Source organism: Physeter macrocephalus, chromosome 8 (genome assembly GCF_002837175.3).
Source record: "Physeter macrocephalus isolate SW-GA chromosome 8, ASM283717v5, whole genome shotgun sequence".
NCBI lineage: Eukaryota > Metazoa > Chordata > Mammalia > Artiodactyla > Physeteridae > Physeter > Physeter macrocephalus.
Window position 1 is genome coordinate 101300063 of NC_041221.1, and position 21301 is coordinate 101321363.

The following is a 21301-nucleotide window of genomic DNA, read 5'->3' on the forward strand; positions in this document are numbered from 1 at the left end:
GGAACTGGGTTCGCGCCCTGGTCTGGGAGGATCCCACATGCCGCGGAGCGGCTGGGCCCGTGAGCCATGGCCGCTGAGCCTGCGCGTCCGGAGCCTGTGCTCCGCAACGGGAGAGGCCACAGCAGAGGGAGGCCCGCATACCACACACACACAAAAAACAAACAAACAAACAAACAAAAAAAAAAAAAGTAAAAAACTGCACCTAATATGTAGATGAGCTCATATTAAATAGCATATTAAACAAGAATGGTTTTATTTTTATTTGCAAGTTGTTTATACTCTACCAACTAAGCTATACTCTAGCTTAGTTGCTCCGCGGCATGTGGGATCTTCCCGGGCTAGGGATGGATCAAACCCTTGTCCCCTGTGTTGGCAGGCAGATTCTTAACAACTGCACCACCAGGGAATTCTCTGAAGTCTATTTTAAAGTGTCACAAGATAAAGTAATGTGAGGTATTCAAGAAGGCTCTGCGTACCTAATCTGGCAGAGCTTTCTGCAAAATATTTTGGTATTTTATTTATATGTGCATCATTCAGTGAAAGAAGGGAGAGTGGGAGTTTGCCTGAGAAAAGAGAGAGAAAGGTTTCACATTGGCATTACATCAAGGGAGTCTGACTTGGTCTAACTATCTCTTATTGCACTTTTCACATCTTGAGGTCTGTTTGATGCATAAATTTCTTAAAAGTCTAGCCTCATTTAAATAATTTATGTACTTAGAATACCATTTCTAGCCTTGTTCTTCTGCACACCCCAGAGCTGATCAGAGTGTGGTGATCCCTTTGTTTTCAAAGGAGACTTCATATTCACGTTCTACAGGGGTTAGTAGAGGAAGACAAGAAAATAGTCCCATAATATTTCTGTCAGTTAATGGGAAAAATGTTTCCTCCTGTATATATCATGATAGGTAATTGAATTAGTACACAAGTAGGAAAGGGTTTGCTATTTCATACTCCTATAGTTTTTTCTTAACACCATGAAATTAAAGACATGCCAGCATGGAGCTGTGTATTCCTGATCACTTTCAAATAAGCACTGTAGTATATTATTTCTTTTATGTGCTTTTATAGCACATGCAGTGCAAGATAATTGACTCCATGACAGATGTCTATATTTCAGAGGAAAATTTATTTGCAAAAGAAGAAACATATATTACTGATTTAACATGGGGCTATTCATTATGTGGCCCAGAAGGTGCTTATTGACAACTTGTAATTTGAAATTAATATTTTAATTAATTAATTAAAATTAATATCTGAATGTGCATAAGCAAATTTCACTGATATAACCAATTTGAGCAAATTTCACTGTTTGATATAACCAATTTGAAGCTTATTCTACTTTTTTTTTTTTTTTTTTTTTGTGGTATGCGGGCCTCCCTCTGCTGCGGCCTCTCCCGTCGGGGAGCACAGGCTCCGGACGCGCAGGCCCAGCGGCCACGGCTCACCGGCCCAGCCGCTCCGCGGCACGTGGGATCCTCCCAGACCGGAGCGCGAACCCGGTTCCCCTGCATTGGCAGGCGGACGCGCAACCACCGCGCCACCAGGGAAGCCCCTATTCTACTATTTGAATGTCACTTTCTGTTCTCAATAAAAGTTGGGAGCTCTTAGATATTAATTGAAGTGCTGTGTAATGAGGAAGGGTGCACTTTTATTTCTTTTCAGGGAAGTCTACAGGCCAGCACATTCCTCAAATTGCCCAAGATAAGTTCTGTCCACTGGACCCATCTTTACAATGAAATGACTACCAGAAAAGTCTAAAGATAAGGAGTACGAGAAAGAAAGATTCTCCATGGAGCTTCCTTTACTCTGTTACTTGTGCTCAAAATGCCACTCTTTTCCAAGACAAAAACTAGTAGGCAACAGCATCTGAAGACTCTGACACTTTTGTGTGAGGTGGACTGGCTTGGAGAATTGGCAGTGTTAGGTGAACAAGGCTGCTGTGAAGGGAAACTGAGAAAAGGGGAGGTTTATGGATGAATGTCCATCTGCATCTACTTTTAACACTGCCTGATACCAATTCTGCTACCTGTAAATGAACTCTCTCAATTTTTTCTTTTCTTTTTTTTCCTACCAGAATTTTTCCCAGGGGAAACTGGGCTCTTTATCCCCATCAGCTGACTAGATACTTCTTGCAATAAGATTCTATCATGAATATAAAATTAAAATAACTAATAGATACAGAGGGATTACCATATTCAGAAAGGATGTAAGTTTAATAAGGTTTCATTTCAGAGACGATTTTTCTTCTAGTGAGAAGAGAAAGAGAAACTTTATTCAGGCAGGTCTCCTCTAGCCTCTTGAACTTTCAACGGCTTAGCCTTTTGTGCACTAGAGGAAATAAGGGAAGGAAAGGAGATTTTACAATTAAATTGGAAGTAGTCTTTACAAAAGAAAAACTGGGACACTAAGGACTGGTTTTGTAATGACACTTCCAGAGTGCACAGCCAACCTCAGGTGAGGTGGAGCTCTGAGGCCAGGAGAAAGGAGTCTTCTTACCTTTGAATGCAAAGTGGTAGGGGTGGCTAGCATCACTAAGTACATGCTAAGCTTGAGCCTTCAGTGGTTGGACTGCACACAGACTGGAACTCCCTAAGGCTGTAATGTCTGACATCCAGGCTTGGCGGTGGCTTCCTGACAGGCACACCCAGGACCTTGAGGGTGTGAGAGAAGGCTGCCATCAGGTAACGCTGGATGTGTCATACCAGCCGTTCTCCTACATTTTAAGGTAAAAATGTGGTCGCCCACTGAACAGGAAAATTATCTTGACATAAAAATGCACAGAATTGATCTTAAAAATAACAACCACCACAGCCATAGGACTCCTGTCCATCCCCATTTCCTTCCCTTCCCCCAAAGAGTGACTTCTTATTTAAGAGAGGGTCCCAACTGCTTGCTTTAGTTAATAACGCAGGCCAGGGGGGAGGAATAAGTGTCTTATGGGATGTCTAAACAAAAGAACAGCCCAACGAGTTGTAAACTGACCCAGCTGTTTCCTTGCATCTTGTCAGCGACCATCATTTACAGAATGGATTTCTCATCACTGGCCAAGAGCTTGACGTCATCAGCCTTTTCTGGAATTTGGGAAGTGCGGCGGGTGAAGGCCTGCTCTGATTCCTGAAGTTTATCCTTGACTCACCACTGCTCGCTGAGAATTCTTTTGGGAGGCAGTCCAGATTTTGCAATCTATCCACTACAGGCATCGGTGTTTTCCCTATAGAGAAATGGATTTTCTTCCTGGGAGTTCCCCGATGGCTGGAGAGCTTTGCCTCCTTCATGCAGCCTCTCACCCTCTTAGTTGGTTCTCACTTTCCTTCCTCGCCTTCCACTGGCTTCTACCTCACCTTCTTCGAGATCCCTCCTCCAGGTCTGCTCCTCCTCCATCCCCCAACCCGAGGGCCCCAGAAGGAGAAAGTGCCTGGAAAGAGCAGAGCTCACTGCGCTGGGGATCTGTGCCGGGAACCTGGATGGGAGAGGTTGGGGGAAAGGAGAATAGGACTTTGGAAGATGATAAGCGGCTGGTGCTGGGAAGGATAAGGCGCGGTGAACGCACTCTACAGGTTACCTTCGGGGAGGTAAAGGCACTGGCAAACACCTGCCCTTGAATTAAAGGCGTATCAATTTGTGTGAGGTCAGTAATGCACAGCACCAAGCCACTTGGGTAGAAACCCTTCCGACTGGAACATCCCAGATCCCTGGCTTCCAGTTTTGTCCTGCTTCGGGGTGAGGCGGGGAGGGGGTTGATTTCTGGGTTCCCTGCCTGCAGTTTAGGGGAGAAGCAGAGTGTGCGCGTTGGGCGCACTGCGGGATGAAAAGGGTTTCGAAAAAAGAGATGTGCAGAGGTGAGACACCAAGCTAGGAAAGGGGGTTCCCCGCGCCAGGCCTGGGGTGCAGGAACGGAAGCACTGTCAAGACCTGAGCGAGGTGGCCTGAATCCAGCGACCGGCAGGCGTGTGTATGTGAAAGAAATTGCACTTTTTCCACAGGTTCAACCCCGGCGCCCTGTTTGACGGTTCTGCATACTTTCTTTGCCGGAGTCCCTACCCCTGGGCGGGAACAGGAGGGAGGGGTCCTCGATTCTCTCAGGAAAAGTCCTCCCAGCCCTGCGCTGGGCGGAGGGAGAGTCCGACATTTTCCTCGGCCTCTCTCCGGGCAGCCGGCGTGGCCACCTCGCAGGGCTGCTTTTAGGGACTCGGGACTCGGGCGGACCAAAAGGAGTGTTTCAGGCCGGGCCTTGACCCCCTTCCCCGGGCGAGAGTTCCAGCTCTTGGCCACCTCCTGCCCGCTCGTGAGTCCGAACACCCAGGACGGCGATCTCTGCAGGGAAAGCCCGGGACTCTGCGGGGACCTCGTTCCCAACCCCCGCGGCCCGGGCGCGCGAGGGGGCAAGGGCGGAGCGGAGGCGTCGAGCACGGGGCGGGCTCGGGGGAGGCCGGGAATCGCGGAGCCGCCCCGGGGGAGGGACTGGGAGCTGTCCCCCGGAGCTGAGGGCGAGCGGCGGACGCGGTTGGGCCCCGCGTGCGCCAGGAGGGAGCTCCAGCCGCCGTCGCGGCCGCCGCGTGCTCGGCCTGTCCCCGCCCAGGGGGCCGGAGCCTCCCAACTAACTCCGCCCGCCGCGCGCCGCTCCGCCGTTCGCAGGCTCCCGCTTCCGTCTTGGACTGTGCTCGCAGCCGCGCAGGTTGGTGCCGCCGCCGCCGCCGCTGTGTCCGCTGCCGGCGGGCGGGCAGGGCAAGGGCGCGGGTGGGAGCGCTGAAGGGGGCTCGGGAAGTTGGGCAGATGCTGGGCGGGGACGGGGATCCTGCTGTCTCAGCTCCCTCCGCTTGCCTGCGCCCGAGGCGGTCGTTGGTTTCCTCCCTGGCTGCTGGGGTCTCGGGGGATCCGGCGGCGCGGCCGGGGAGGGTCTCGGGCACTGAGCCTTCCTCGCACTCCCCGAGCCCCTCTCTGACCACCCCTCAGCACCACCACAGCCGAGGCCAGTTGGTAAGGGGTCACCCTCCCGTCCTCCTCACCTTCGCACTCCTCCTGGCGCCCTCACCCTGCGGGTAAAATTGTTCATTCGGCCTTTCTGCCCCCAACTTGGAGAACTCTCCGTGCCGGTGAGAAAGGCTCCCCGGTACCCAGACCCGCCCCCGAGACTAGTTTCGGGTCGCAGCGGGGGCCGCCGCGAGGGTAGAGCTGGGCTGGAGCCGAGCAGCGACCCGAGGTGCCTGAGTATCGGCGAGTGCCGGGAAGCGCTGGCAATTCTCTCTCCTCTTCTCTCGAGTGCTGGCCCAGCTCGGCGCTTCTTCCTGCCGTGGAGTATAATACGCTGGGTGATCGCAGAGGCGGGATGGAAAGTAACCACCACTCGGATAGTTGGAAAATAAGATTTAAGCCTGCTTGCAGTCAGATATCTATCTGTGTGGCCTTGGTCGCGACCCTTTGGACACCCTGTGTTCTGTAAAACGCGGGACTGCTTTGCCCACCGCTGAGGGTCGTTGTGACGATCCAGTGGGATCACTTAGGTGTGTTACTTGATTTTGAGCCACTGGTCTCTGGTCTTATGAAGGTGCCTGATGGCAGGTCCTGTGTTCGTTCTAATCGTCAGAGTCCAGGTCCTTCAGCTGAGATGTAATTATATCTCTCCAGGTGATTTGGTCAATAGCTTTGTTAGGGTAAAAACTCGTGTTTCTGGATCTGATAATTAGTGTTCAGAATTGAAATCGTCTCTTCCCCACCCAACCCAATCAATGTACAAAGCTAGGACCTTACATATTTCTGTGGTCATAGGATTTCAAATAGCAGAAGATCGTTATTGGCACAAGTCTTTGGAAATAAGAACTGTGCTTGCCTCAGATGTTTGCCAATCTTTAAAACCTCTTTTCCATCTTAAGTGTAAATTTAAATTTGCTTTTAATTTAAACAGTTCAGGAAGTAGACTTTTATTTTAGTAAAGTAAGTTCAGATATTTAGCTCAAATTACTTGTGCCCTATCACTTGTAAATTTTCAGTTTAAAATCACAGGAACAAGAAGCATTGTTAGCACTACTCATCACTTTATGAAGAAAGCAAGTAAATGGCCTAAGAAAGTCAGCTTTAGACTTGAAGTTAAATAACTATGGCCTGTCTTTCATGAGTTCATGATTTAATAGGCATTTCATGAGTTCCTGTATTGTGCAGTGCATTGTGCTATGTGCTTTTAAAGAGAGATATAGAATATGTTCCTTGCCCTGGAGGGACTTCCAATCTAACTTAGAGACTAATATTTTTATTTCATATTTTTATATAAATATCATGTATTCTAACAACTACATATGGCAAGTAAAATGATGTCAAGAATACATTACTGAGGGCCCGTTAAGATCACTGTTTGGTGAATATACTTAATAGATTGGAAAAAAGTAAGTTTAGATAAGCCAGTGTTTTCTGAAATAAAACTTCAAGTGCTTCTACATCATCAAATGGGAGGCATACTTGGAAATAAAATGAATTCTGTATTTTTAGAATGAAAGCTCAGAAAAGCATCCATGTATGTATGATGTAGTAATCAAATGTTAAAAGCTATAGACATTTCAATTCTAACTTTAGGCAATAAGTCAATTTATGATGTCCATATACAATTTTTTCTCAACTCCTTGAGAAAGGAAATTATACCATAATGCCTAGAGAAAATACAGAGATGGAATAAGCTGAAACTTGAACACTTAATGGCCTGGTGGGCCCTGGATTGATTCTGGAAATTTGGCTTAAAAAGTTACAAGATTCTTAGTGAGACATTTTTTTAAGAAAACCACTTTAAAAAGTTTGGCTTGGTGCAAAGAATGGGCAGGAATCCCACATGGAAAAGATTGACCAGACTAGGTTGTATTTGGTGTGACTCGGTGACATTTCTGATTCTTTTCCTGTTTCTAGGAAGAATTCATCCATCTGCAGGGTATGTGTAGAATTTCATAGGCTTAACATACCACAAGTACTTGGCTTTGAGAGCTTGGATTCAACTCACACAGTGAGGCTAGGCAGGTTTCAGGACAGCCTGAGGGATATGAAGTTAACTTTACACTTGGCCTTACTGCTCAGTACCTTTGTTTTCCTATTTGTGAAATGAGATTAAAGATTGTGTCACTGCCTTGGAACTGTGTGGTTTGGTGTAATAGTCATGAATATCGAGCCAGAAAGCTTCTTGTGTGTGTAAGAACTTTCTTTTCCCCTTTAACTCCTTTAGCCGGTAAAAGCTAATTGTGAAAATCACATACAAATAGCTGAAAAGAAGGGCTCTGCATAAAGTTGGTAGTGGTGTCCTGTGCTCTCAAGTCTCGTGAGAGAAGTTTCCATCATTTTATCTCCTACAATTTACTGTACTGATGTAGAGAATAAGACCTTCATCTTATCCAAGGTTGAACAGCTAGTGGCAGGAGTAGAACTATAATTTCAATTGCCTGAAAATAGTTCTCTGGTTTCTCCTTACCCTGTGTGGTCTCTTATCATCCAGGGCACATTAAAAATCTTACATTTATAAATTGTGTATGGTTAAGAATTTTGGCTTTGGGTTCTGATGGGCATGAGTTGAGTCCTTCTAGGCATTTACTAGTCGTGTAACCCTGGGTAAGTTACTTAACCTCCCGAGTTCTCAGTTTCCTCATCTGCAGAGTGGGAATAAAGGAAGTGCTTAGCTCAAAGGATGGTTGTAAGGATTAAATGAACTAATTGATGTGAAGTGCTTAGCACATTGCCTGTTACTTAGTACATACCTGAAACTCAAATAGTTATTTCAGTTTTCTGAGGGGAGGGGGATGACAATGCAAAGGTCCAAAGTTTTAAAATAAATAAGTGCATAAAAATATAAATACAGCACCACTCTCAATATTTTGAATTAGCCATTCCCGATGGCTTTGTTAATTTATTTAACAAGTGTTTATTGAGCTCCTACTATGTTGGGCCTTTTCCTAGGCAGTGGCATACAGTGGGATACAAGACGGTCGTAGTCACTCTCTTATGGTCTAAAAGTCTGGGGAGGGATATAGATTTGTAAACAGAAAATTATAATCTTATGTGATTTGTGTGTGGAGTAATGCAGAGAACCACAGAAGGTAGGATGGGATGGTGTCATACTGTGCATCACATCCTAACTGGGGTTGGTGGTGGTCAGGGAAGACTTCCCATGAATACACTAAGACCTGAAGAATGAGTGATAGTTAGCACCTGAAGAAGTTGGAGGACTGAAGAGTGTTCCAGACCAAGGGGAACAGAGCATGATGCTTAGAATGGAACTCAGGTAGATAATGTAAAAGAATAAATAAGTGAGAGCTGGAGAGAGAGGTGTGGCAACTGGAGAACCCAGGCTTTGTCTAAAGGGAACAGTAGATACTCAGCTCCAGCCAAGCATTGTCAGATTGGGATGCAGGCCAAGTGCTGCCAGATGCCCTGATTTTTTAAAAGAGGAGCTTAATATTCATATTTCATAAATGTGAAATGGCCCAAATGTTTTAAAAACTATTGTGTGGGCCAAAAACCAGACGCATTTTGTAGTTGATATTCAACCCAGGGCCACTACTTTATGACCTGTATTTTAGGAAATGAAAGAAGTTTAGTGTGGCTAAAGGAATGCATCTTAGAAGAAGAGGCATGGGAAGATCCCACAGGTAGGGGCAGAGCCACATCATTCAGGGCCTTGTGGCACTTGCCAAGGAGGGTTGGCTTGATCCTAAGAGCAACGGATGACATCAAAGACTGAAACAAGAGTGGCATGCTTAGATTTGTGTTTACAGGGTATTGATACATTCTGGCTACTGTTTGGAAAATGCCTGGGAAGAGGCTATAGTGATAACCATTTAGGAAGTTATTGCAGTGGTCCTAGCAAGAAATAAATATGTCTAGAAACAGGGTATTCAAGCAGGATGGAGAGAGATGGGTAGATTTCAGACACGTGTTGGGAGATAATTCTCCATTCGTCACTCATGTTTCTGCACGTCTTGTGAGCAGAGGCACTGACTGTTTTCATTCCAGACTATCTTTTCAAGGACTTTTATATAGCAGATAGCTATGGAAGATGGAGGTAACCTTTCTCTATGGAGCAAAGGGCAGGTAGGTTTACTGTCCATTGTAAAAGATTTGGTACTCTAAGCTCAGGGGTCCGCTTCTCTAATGCAAATCATTTAGTGTGTAGGTATGCTATGCTAATACACCTGCTACTGCTTTTTCTGTGAGGAATGTAATCCTTTGTCTCTGACCTAGGAATCTCATTCCTTGTGCTGGCATCCATGAAACTGTGGTGTGCTTATTTTTTAGCACTAGCCACCAGTTTAGCCACTAGCCACATTGTTTAGATTTGTTTCAATTAATTAAAATAAAAAATGTTACTTCCTCAGTCACACTAGCCACATTTCAAATGCTTAATAGCCACATGTGGCAGGTGGCTACTGTAGTGGGTAGAGCAGACACAGAACATGACCATCATTGCAGAAAGTTCTGTTGGATGTTGTTGGTTTAAAGCTTCAGATTTTTTGTCTTCTTGGATGAGTAGAGGCAGAAGTTGTTGATTATGACAGCATACAAATGATGCTTGTTTTTGTGTTAAGTTCATCGGGGTTCTTTCATACCAAGGAAATATTTCAGTTTGAATAGTTAGTACAGTATTTAGTTCACACCTGCTGGGGGAAAAAAAGTAGAGAATTATCTGCAATGTCAACTTGGAGACTGGGCAGACTGGAGCCATGTGGCAATGTAAGTTCTCCAGATATATGGCATTCTTCAAAATCATGTGTGATTGTGAGATAGGGATCTGTGCTAAAAGGAGCTTGAACTTCTGAGCACTGTCTTCAGCTTCATCTACTAGCCATGCTTAACATAAAAGGACAAGATTGGCACATTTGCAGCCAGGTTCTGCAACACAGCCAGTCCGACAGCACCCAGGCAGTGCCTGCTGCAACCCAGCTGTGCTGCCTGCACTCACGTAAAGGATGGAGGACAGGAACAAGATTTCCACATGGCTCTTGCTCAGGGAGTTTAAGAGGACGGCCTCAAGAAAAGAAGGAACTGGACTCAAAAGAAAAACCAAAAAACAAACTCCAAACCCAGCAAAACACAGTAGTACTGTAAAGCACAACCTGAAGTGGAACAGCAGAGATGGGGGAGGATGCCAAGAAACAATAAAAGCAGTAGATCCCTGCTTCCCTATCCGTTGGGGGAAGCTCATTTTGAGGAGGGCATGGACTACAAGTACTGGAAAGTGAAAGCACAGTGTTCTTTCTGTCATTCTGTATTTCTGTCAGCCCAGCCAACAGCTGCTGCAGCCACAAAGGACAGTTTTTTACCTGCATTGAGTGTGCAGTTGACTGCTAGTCCTGTCATTACAACATAAGCAAAACAAAGGACAGTGGTAGAAATGTTAAATAATAAACATAGAGGCCCTTATAGAAGAATCATACTACCACCCGCTATTTCCATGGGTAAAAATGCCTTTTCAAAAATTTCAGATATTACAAATTTCATTTACCTATGCTGGAAGAAATTTGCTTCAAAATAGTACCTGTTTGTAGTGTGGTAAAATTTTACTTATATGAAGACTAATTCATATTTTTAAAAATCTAAGTTTTAGAATATTTTAAAGATTGAACTTATTAGTTTTAAGTGCTTACGTACATAACCCAGAACCTGCTAAGCCTATTACCTTGTAGGACTGTTTTGAAGAAAGTTTTTATAAAGAGATATGTTAATTTTGAAGTAGAATGATGATGGTTTGCATGTAACTGGAGGCTTTTAGAGTGTTTAAAGAAAACTTATGTGGGTTATACGTTTACCTCCTTTTTAAAAAAAATTTATTTTATTATTTATCTTTGGCTGCATTGGGTCTTTCTGCGGGCTTTCTCTAGTTGCGGCGAGCGGGGCTACTCTTCGTTGATGTGCGCGGGCTTCTCACTACGGTGGCTTCTCGTTGCCGAGCACAGGCTCTAGGCGCGTGGGCTTCAGTAGTTGTGGCACGCAGGTTCAGTAGTTTTGGCTCATGGGCTCTAGAGCGCAGGCTCAGTAGTTGTGGCGCATGGGATTAGTTGCCCCGCGGCATGTGGGATCTTCCCAGACCAGGGCTCGAACCTGTGTCCCCTGCATTGGCAGGTGGATTCTTAACCACTGTGCCACCAGGGAAGACCACGTTTACCTCTTGTTTACGATACTAATTGCATCAACAAACCCTTATTTTCACAGATAATCCTTCTCAAGTTTCAGTAACTTTTGGGAGAGCCAAGGTCAGGTGCTATTAGGGTTTGTACCAATGTAGAGTCCCTTACATAAATGTCTCAGTGAGGTTTAACTCCATTTAGTGTTTTAATGCTATTATACTTTGCTAAATGTCTTATTTTTTAAATTGTGAATTAAAAATATCTTATTTCTGTAGGGATGGAAAAGCTTGGTTGTCCCCCCTACATTCTTCCCTCCTAGTCCCCCTAAATGTGGTAACATCAGTTGTTCACTGTGCTTTCATTTTTCTCTTTCTATTTGGTTTGCCACAGTTCCTAACTCGTGCTTCAGGCTTGCATTTCCTTGTGTCTCCCTTCTCTTCATGCAGGCAGCATGAAATTAGAAATAATCATTGTCTGTTGTATTTCTGAAGATCAGAATTTCACCAGTTTCATGCTGTCCCTTCTCAGACCGGGTGTGGTAGATCATCTTTGGAAAACTGGCTCCAGTAAAACTGGAGTGTGCAGTTGAAACAAACGCAGGAGACTTGCTGTTTATTGCATGAGTCACTTATGGGTTCAAATGAAAGGAAATGATACCAGATTGCTTTTCATGCACGTCATTATTACATCTTATTTTAAAATAGGCCTGAAATAAGGAAATAAAAATAAACTGATAAGCTCTTTCTTTTCCCCAGAGAATTTAGAATTATATGGGTTCTAGTGTTAGATGATTAAAACAGTAGCACTGAGGGTCACAAATTAGGCCTTATCCTTTAACCCGTGATTTCCTGTGGTGCTGAGAACTTTTTAGGGTGTACATTTCTCAACTTGCACATGAGTGATTTTAATCAGGAGCAAAGTAGGTTCTTTCTATTATAAGCCATTTCCTCCATGGCCCTTGCCTCACTTTGCTATTACTGTATGCCTAATCGACCACAGTGAAATGTCTTTAAAACATTTTCTAGGGGACTGAGGACTCTGGGGAGAATTTTTATAAAGGAAAATGCAGAGAAGGAAAGTTTGAATGGTTTCTTTGCTTAGTTAAATGTTTCAGAAGAGACTGATGAGTCAAGGAGTTGTTAATAGGATATGTAAATGTAACCTTTCACCTAGTTACTGTGATTACCTAACTCATAACTATGTAGTTTTAGCAAATTGTTTGAACTGGTTCTAGTTCCTTAATGAAACAGCTTGTCTTGTTCCTATTCTTTTCCAGTCTATAGTCACTGCCATTTCAAAGTTTGCATTGCCCTAGGCTTTCCCTCTCTCCTGTTTTTAACAGCGGCTTGTCATCCTATTACAGATTTTCCCTAATATCTTTGTCTTTGTCTTTACTTCAGGATTTGTGGAAAGTTTTTATATCTGTGTGTTTGATATTGACTTGTAGCTTTTTGGTTCCTAATAGGGTACCTTCTTTCACTTATTCAACAAATATTTATTCAGTGCCAAGCCATGTTCTAAACACTATTCTTGACCCTAGAAATTTGAGAGTGAGCAAAACATTCATGGTCTGTGCTATCATGGAGTGAAGAGTCCAAGATAAAGACAATCATTAATCAGTTTTTTAAAAAGCACAGCAATTAACGATTACATAGTTACAAACAGAGATAAATGCTCTGAATAGAGCAATACTTTTGTGGACTTGTATAACAGCAACCCAAGGAAGTGGCACTTGCTTGATAGCAGAAGCATGAGTAGGAGAATGTGAGAGCGGGTGGGAAGAAGGGCGTTCCCCACAGCAGAGGGAAGTTTGTGCAGAGGCCCTGCAACAGAAGGGAACAGAGTGAGATCAAGTAACTGAGGAGAATTCAGGGGAGAGTGGAATGAGATGAGGCTGGACACCTAGGCTGGGGCCAGTCAAGAATTTGTTCTTTATCCTAAGGACCGTGGAGAGTATTTTAAGTAGGGGCTGGTGACCCCATGAGATTTGTGTGTGGGTAAGATCATCTGTAGGGGAATGAATGGGAGAGGGGCCCAGGTTGGCAGTGGGGAGATGTTAGGCGGCTTCTGCATTAATCCAAGTAGAATGACAGGATGTACTAAGCCTGTTGTGTATACTGGAATGTGGCAGTGAAAATAGATTAAAAAGTGTTTTAGGGGATAACATCAATTATACTTGGGAATAAGATGGGATTATTTTTTATTCATTCAACAAATATTTAGTGAGTTTTAAACTTTATGCCAAACTCTGTGCCAAGCTCTGGGAATACAGGTAAGACCGAGATATACAAGATCCCTGTACTCACGGAGTTTACATATTAATGGGAATAACAGCTAATAGGAAATAAAAAATAAATATAATTTCAGAAAATAAGTCCTGTAAAGAAAAATGAAGCTGTACAAGGGAATGGAGAACGACAGAGGAGAGTCCTCATATAGGGTGGTCAAGAAAGACGTTTTTGAAGAGGTGACATTTCAGCAAAGATCCAAATGAAGTGGGAGAGCTAACCATGCAAAAAATCGTCTGCCACGCACAGGGAACAACAAGTACAAGGTCTTGAGGCTGGAACAGGGACCCTTCACCTTCCAAGAATACCAAGGAGGTCAATATGTATAGAAATATGGGAGGAGGGAAGATAGCCAGATGTCGAGTATGCCTTGCCAATACTTGAAACTTAAAACATCTTAATAGGCTCATTATATTCTCTTCAGTCATAAGCCACACAATCCCAGGTTGCTTGGCCCCTAACCTGTTTTTAACACTGCTATTGGAACAGCTTCCTCTTCACACCTTGCTAAAAACCTGATGGTGATATTTGCAGGTCCATCCTGTCAATAATCTTAACTTGATCATCTCCATAGACCCTATTTCCAAATAAGGTCACATTCACAGGTACTAGAAATTAAGACTTTAATCTTTTTACAGAACAGAATTCAACCCATATTAACATGATTCAATACACATGCAAGAAAGGGAAATCACAAACTTGGTGAATTAGCTCTGTATTACTAGAATGACTCACAGAGATGAATTAGGTATGGAAGAGCTAGTTTCCTGTATGATGTAGGGCAAAATAAATGAAATACTTGGTAAAAAATATGTGTGAAATCTGAACATCCATAAATACTTATTTCAGAGTTCTGCAAGTCCTGTTAATTTCAAATTGGTTTAAATTAGAGCATAGAGGGCCAGCCAAGAGAAGGAACAGAAGAACCCGGTAACTTTTCTTCCAAATTGTAATAGTACATTCAGTTATTGTACTGATGTGAATGGAAAAAATATGCAGTGCATGTGCTTATTCATATAATCTTTATGTGAACTTTTTTGTGTAAAAAATTTTATTGCTTCAATTGATTTTTTTGGGCCCAGCATGCTTCTCTTTGACTTTCTGGAAGGCCACATGTGGTCCTATGACAAACTGACCCTTCTCTGCTAAACACCCAGAAGGGTCTGTTGTTCTTCTCCTGTCCAGTGCCCCAGCCTTGTTGATAAAACTCATTCTTCTCTTAGACTTAAAAATCTCACGGATGTATTTTTTTCTCATCAGTTTTTTTTTGGTTACTGTTGTTTTGTTTCATTATTTTTTGATAGTGCAGGTGAGAGTTTGATACATTGTTACCAGTTGATGTTGGCGAATACCTAAGTGTATCCCTAGTAGAGTTTTATCAGATTTGACATTATGATGTTACATTTTATTTGGTGAACCTGTGTTAATTTTCATATACTCTCTTACTGTCATTTAGGACATCCTTTGCTTTAGGGACATTGAGGAAGGCACCTGAAGCTGGTGTGGTGGTATTTTCCTGTGTACCTGGCTGACCAATTTAAAAGTTTAACCATTTTTTGTTTCCTAACAGTCTGGCACATAGATCACATCTGAGAAGCTTATTGTAGGAAGTCATTCAGACTCAGTGAATAGAAATTGAATACTTGACCTTTACCTAAAAAGTGGCTATTTTTTGTCAACCAGAAGAGCACAGCTCCCATATTCCAAAAAACTACATGATAGAGAAGGTTTTTAATTGTTGCACTTCCATTAATTTACTTCATTATTATTGCTGCATTGAGATTTTCACTAAAGGAAAAAACAGCCATAAATTGTTATTTCTGCTTATAGTTTTTTTTGTGAAAAAACAATTTAAAGTCAAAGACAAATGAATTCCAGGTTTCAGTGTTATTATAGAAATAAATTTCTTCTTGGTGTCTTATCAAGTAGGTATTACCTGGAGAAAAAAATATTTTGATCTTACTCTTCCAAATCTAACAGGATACCTTCTGTCTGAAACTATATAAAAGAGTGAAAGAGTTATATGAAAAGGATAAAATAATGGACAGGAGATTAAATTTATTGCTACTTAATCATCATCATCTGCAAAGTTTGATTCTTCCTTGTTCTTAAGTAAAGTTTTTTGACAAATATTTTCCCTCCAAAACATAAATACCAGAAGGTCAAAACAGTTACTGAAGTGATCATAGCAACCAAGAAATGTGTTGAAGAGAGAGTGAATCAGATAGAAAATTTCATGGGCTGAAGGGCGAGGCAGTGAGGTGGGGGGAGGGTTAGGGCAGGACATTTAAAAAGTGTATTTATTCCTGGAGTCTGGAAAGACCTTGTTTCTGACCATTTTAAACGTTCTTTTTGCTGTTTTTGGTTTTGCAATCTTCCATTGTTCCAAGTTAAAATATTTATATGTATTTTCTTTCTCCCTAAAACATGAACTTCAGGCCACACCTGGGACCATCTGGTGTTTTGTGTAATCTCAGCATCCGGTGGAAGGTGTTGGACGGTGGGGGTGCTTAGCTGCTAGGTTCCAGGACAGTCATAACCTCAGTGATGCCATTTACCCTATTTGGTGAATTCCCTACACATTTTCCTGAGATACGAATATAAAAATATATATATACTTGAAAACTACAGGGACTTTTTTGAAGTGGTTAAGTGTATGGACTCGAGAGTCAGACAGCCTTGGGGTCAAACCCCAGGTCTGACATTTACCAGCTGTGTGACTTTGGAGAAGTGACTTACCCTTTGTATGCCTCAGTTTCTTCATCTCTGAAACCAAATAATAATAATAGTAAACTGGCCCTTATGGTATTCATTATGGGCCAGACACTGTTCTACGCATGTCACATATTTTTAACATATATGATTCTCACAGCATCCCTGTGCGGTAACTTCTATTATCTCCATTTACAAATAGGGAAAATGAAGTAAAGTAATTTGCCCAAGGTCACATGGGTATTAAGTAGTGGGGCAAGGGTTTGATTCCACAGACTCTGCCTTAGGGCTCTGTGTCACCTGGGAATAAATGAGATGATCATGTAATGCACTTAGAATGGAGTCTGGCACATAGCAAGCACTCAGTCTACTGCTTCTCCCACCCCTGTTACTGCTACGACTGCTATTACTCCTATTAATTTTTTTTTATTGAAGTATAGTTGATTTACAGTGTTGTGTTAGTTTCAGGTGTGTAGCAAAGTGTTATATTCTTTTTCAGATTCTTTTCCATTATAGGTTATTACAAGATATTGAGTACAGTTCCCCATGCTATTCAGTTGTTCCTTGTTGTTTATTTTATATATAGTAGTGTGTATCTGTTAATTCCAAACTTCTAATTTGTCCCTCCCCCTTTTCTGCTTTGGTAACCATAAGTTTGTTTTCTATGTTTGTGAGTCTATTTCTGTTTTATAAATACGTTTATTTGTATCATTTACTGCTATTAATATTGTCCACTCTGATTCATACCTAACCACATTTTAATACTAGTTAATAATTTTCCTAAATACTCTCTCTGAAAAATGGCATTAGTAGTGTCTCTCTCATGTTTTTTTCCCACCAATGCACTAACACTTACTTGCATTGGTTCTTAAAGGAATCTCCATTTTTTTTTTTTTTTTTTTTGTGGTATGCGGGCCTCCCTCTGTTGTGGCCTCTCCCGTTGCGGGGCACAGGCTCCGGACGCGCAGGCCCAGCGGCCATGGCTCACGGGCCCAGCCGCTCCGCGGCACGTGGGATCCTCCCAGACCGGGGCGCGAACCCGGTTCCCCTCCATTGGCAGGCGGACGCGCAACCACTGCGCCACCAGGGAAGCCCTCCATTTGTTTTTAAACCTAATATTTTAGCAGGTTCATGTAATAAAGTATTTTGTACAGTGCAGCCATTTAAAGGTTGTGGCTACGCAGGTGGAAAAAAAGCTACAGGGCTTTGGTTAAACTTTTGGGGAGTTATAAATTGCTGGTGGCTATTTTAGATTTTCTCCCCAAAAGTTAGGCCCTGTAGCAATTTAAAACCTTTATTTTTCAGTACAGTGTATGCTTGATTCCAGGGAGTAAGGTTTGAGGGTGCTTGGGAGCTATATCACCTAATAACTATTTTGCCCATTTCTAAAAATTATCATTCCATTATAATACTCATTTAGGATGCCTTTTAAAAATGAAAATAAATCCATTTGCCAGTTGGGAATGAAATTGAAAATCTTTGTCATTTTTGCTCCACTCTAAGCAGGAGAAACATAGAAGTTAAGAAGAAAACAGTTTTATTTTTTTTTTTTTTTGTGGTATGCGGGCCTCCCTCCGTTGCGGAGCACAGGCTCCAGACGCACAGGCTCAGTGGGATCCTCCCAGACCGGGGCGCGAACCCGGTTCCGCTGCATCGGCAGGCGGATGCGCAAACACTGCGCCACCAGAGAAGCCCAACAGTTTTATTTTTTAAAGCATAGCCTTTCTGGGGTTTAGGCTCACCACTGTGTAATGTTAACCAAGCAGTTTTTCATCTATACAGCATACTTGCTGGTGACGACGTTTCTGGCTCCTTCCCACGAGCACTGTGTACTTATGCCTAGTGGCTTAGTCTAGAGTTGTCAACTCAGGAGCACAAAGGGAGGAAAGACTGGGGGAGGGACCCTTTAGCATCCTGAGAAGAGGAAATTGATGTTTATACTGCTGTCAGCTAGAATTTTGAAGCCTTTCAAAAAGAAAGTTACACTGTATGCCCCAGATTTTATAGAGAGAAGCCTAACACCAATTGGAAAATAACACTCCGGAAAGTTTTATGACCTGAGTGGCTCAGGTACCCCTCAGAGGCTGCAGTGCACTAGAAGGTCTGTGGCTGGGTTTAAAAGAAGAAACGTTGATGTGTTCTTATTCTGGTAAACTATGGACAGAAGTATCATAATAATTGCTTCCATTTACTGAGGTAGTTCTGTATGGAGGAGAAGAAAACCAGCTTCCTAGTGTTTGACATTAATGGGCAAGTCTTGGTTCTGCCTCTTAACTAGCTATGTGACCTTGGGCAAATGACTGACTATCTCAGTGCCTTGGCTTTATCTTCTTTAAAACAAGGGATTTTCATGGAGTGTGGTGGTTCTAATTATTCTTTGAGGTGATGTGTATAAAATGTTATATGCATAAAAAATGCATACAAAATGCCTGCTACATGGTTAACTGCTCAGTGAATATTAGGTATATTTATTATTATACGTTATGTACTTTACCTAGAGTACCTCTGTTGCTTTCTATAACCCGGCAGTGTAAACCATTATCCCTGTTTTACAGAAGAGAAAACTGAGGCACAGAGGTGAAGGGCTTTGTTTTGAATGTGAAGGCTTGTGAAAATGGTCTTTCTCTTGCCATCCCCCTCATCCTGATGGTTGTGCTCTGCAGTTGCCCATCAACACCAAGTTTATAAGATAAAGCAGAAATAGATTGATTTATTTTTTCTCAAAATTATGTGCTAGGATGCTTATGAAGTTCACGAGATACACACAGTGTCCTCACATTTGGAAATACGTAGTTCCTTTTCCAAGGAAAACATCCGCACTTACTTCCAGTTTGACTTAATTATGTTTGTCATAATGTTACATAAATACATTCCAATGCAGAATAAATGTCAGTTTATAGCACTTATGTCATTATAAAATAATGCGAATTTACAAATTAAATGCCAACAAAACTATACAACCAATAAAAATTCAAGTAATTACATTAATTTATGTGACAGATATGTCATTTTACTGAAAGTAAACTCAATTTTGGGCTCATCCATGCTCAGGATGGATTTTGTTTAATCTGCACCTGCCTTTTGATTTCATGGTATTAATGTATTGTAAACCTTTGAATATCTGTAGTTTCATATGGTTCAACCTAAAAAAAAGTCTTTTAAAATAAATATGTTACATAACTTGGTAGTAATCATTTTAAGGTGTAGTTTGATAGTTCAGAGTAATAGAACTTCAGGAATACCAGTTTTAATGGGTGTTACTTGATAAAACATGAAAAGCTGTTTTATTCCCTTTGGTGTCAGTGTTTAAGTGTAGACTTCACCCTGCTCTTGGCCCTGAGCTTAGGGTGTAGAATCAGACTTCCTGGGTTCATCTTGCTGCAACAATATGTTTTACATGAAAATTTCTGTGAATTTTACATTTCTTTGTGATAAACTAAAACTGCTGGGTTAACAAGTATGAAGCTATGAAGTTCTTGCTTTGTATTGTATTTGATTGCCATTTACAGTCAGCATGTAGAAGAGAGCCCAGTTTACCACATCCCACATCAGGAATCAGAAAACATTTCCTATAAAGTGCCAGTAGGGTAAATATTTTAGGCTTTGCAGGCCACATGCAGTCTCTGTAGCAACTGCTTAGCCCTGTTATTACAGCACGAAAGCAGCCATAGACAATACATAAAACTTTATTTATGGACGTTGAAATTTAAACTTCATACAATTTTCATGTGACACAAAATATTATTCTTCTTTTAATTTTTTCCCAACAATTAAAAAATGTGAAAACCATTCATTCTTAGCTTGAAGGCTGAATAAAACAACAGCAGGGCATTTGACTTGAGAACCTGTTTATGGAGGCCTGCCGTAGATGCCATTTGATAGAGTAGAGAGGGGATCTCTTTTTCCCTTTTGTTTAGGGAGGCGTTTTGGTGTGGTGATTAACACAGTAACTCTGAAGTGAGACTGGAATGTGACCTATTTTTGACTCAGTTTTCTCAACTGGAAAATAGGGGAAGATTTTTCTTTGTACCTCGAACATTTGCAGGAGATGAAATGAAAGACTGGATGTGTAATGTGTAACACAGAGAAGTAGTCTGTAGCTTTTGCTCTTATTATTTCTATAATTACTGTTGAGGTTATATAGTTTTTCACGTGCTCATTGGCCATTTAATAATTTTTTATTTGTTTTGTGAATCCTACATTTATATCTATTATTTGTTCTTTATATATTGACACATATTTGTATATTAAGGTTATCAACCCATTGCCAGATATTTTGCAGATTCTTTTTTTTTCTGCTTTTTGCCTTCTGGTTTTGTAGTGATGGGTTTTTCGGTTTTTTTTTTGAAAAAAGATAAGATCTTTCATTTTTATGTATTTCAGTTATTGAAGGTAATTATTTCAGTTATTTCAGTTATTGAAGGTAAGTTCAATACATTTATTTTGATTTTTATTTTTATAAAAATATTCTCAATGAAAGGTTAGATATTGTTTACCTATATTTTTAGTCTAGTCATTTTATTTCACATTTTATAATTTCACATCTTTAATTCTGAAATTAAATTTTATGTAAGTCATAACTTTCTAAATGTATATATTTCACATAGATTTTACAAGTTAGTTCAGTATCATTAATTGAATAATTATTTATTCCCCGCTGATTTAAATGCCACTTTTATGAGACTCTAAATAATTTAGTTGAATGGAATTTGGCCTGAAAAAAAAATTTAAAACAAGGCTGTCAATATGACACCATGCTCTGGTCTTTAGTATTGGTAATTTGGTGTAAATAAAGCATTTTATTTTACTTTAAGAATTTTTTTTTTTTTTTTTTTTTCGCGGTACGCGGGCGTCTCACTGCTGTGGCCTCTCCCATTGCGGAGCACAGGCTCCGGACGCGCAGGCTCAGCGGCCATGGCTCACGGGCCCAGCCGCTCCGCGGCATGTGGGATCTTCCTGGACCGGGGCACGAGCCCGTGTCCCCTGCATCGGCAGGCAGACTCCCAACCACTGCACCACCAGGGAAGCCCTACTTTAAGAATTTTTATCTACTTTTAGTTGTAGTAAAAAAGCACGTCACAAAGCTTACCATCTTAACCTTTTTTAAGTGTATAGTTCAGTAGTGATAATACAACAGATCTCCCAAACTTTTTTATCTTGAGAAACTGAAATTCTTACCCAGTAGACAACAACTTCTCACTTCCTCCTCCC

At 41.8% G+C, this 21301-nt stretch overlaps 2 protein-coding genes across 14 annotated transcripts in view; one reads left to right on the forward strand and one right to left on the reverse strand.

Annotated features, from left to right (window-relative positions):
• Positions 1–1738: 1738 nt before the first annotated feature.
• LOC102975608 (uncharacterized) overlaps positions 1739–21301 on the reverse strand; it is a 38357-nt gene continuing 18794 nt past the window's right edge. The window contains exons 3-4 of the mRNA XM_055086896.1: positions 5007–5285; positions 1739–2651 (exon numbers count right to left, since the gene is read on the reverse strand). Coding sequence (XP_054942871.1) covers positions 2543–2651; positions 5007–5285 — 388 coding nt within the window. The 3' untranslated portion in view covers positions 1739–2542. The remainder of the gene's footprint in view (positions 2652–5006; positions 5286–21301) is intronic.
• The window catches only part of PAM (peptidylglycine alpha-amidating monooxygenase), a 285194-nt gene continuing 268514 nt past the window's right edge, over positions 4622–21301 (forward strand). For 4 of the 13 annotated variants that reach the window (XM_024120952.3, XM_024120953.3, XM_028493106.2 and 1 more), the window contains exon 1: positions 4638–4675. The gene's annotated coding sequence lies outside the window, so the exon portion shown is untranslated. Of the gene's footprint in view, positions 4676–21301 lie in introns of all 13 variants that reach the window. The other 9 variants (XM_024120931.3, XM_024120939.3, XM_024120945.3 and 6 more) reach the window with 5 other exon arrangements.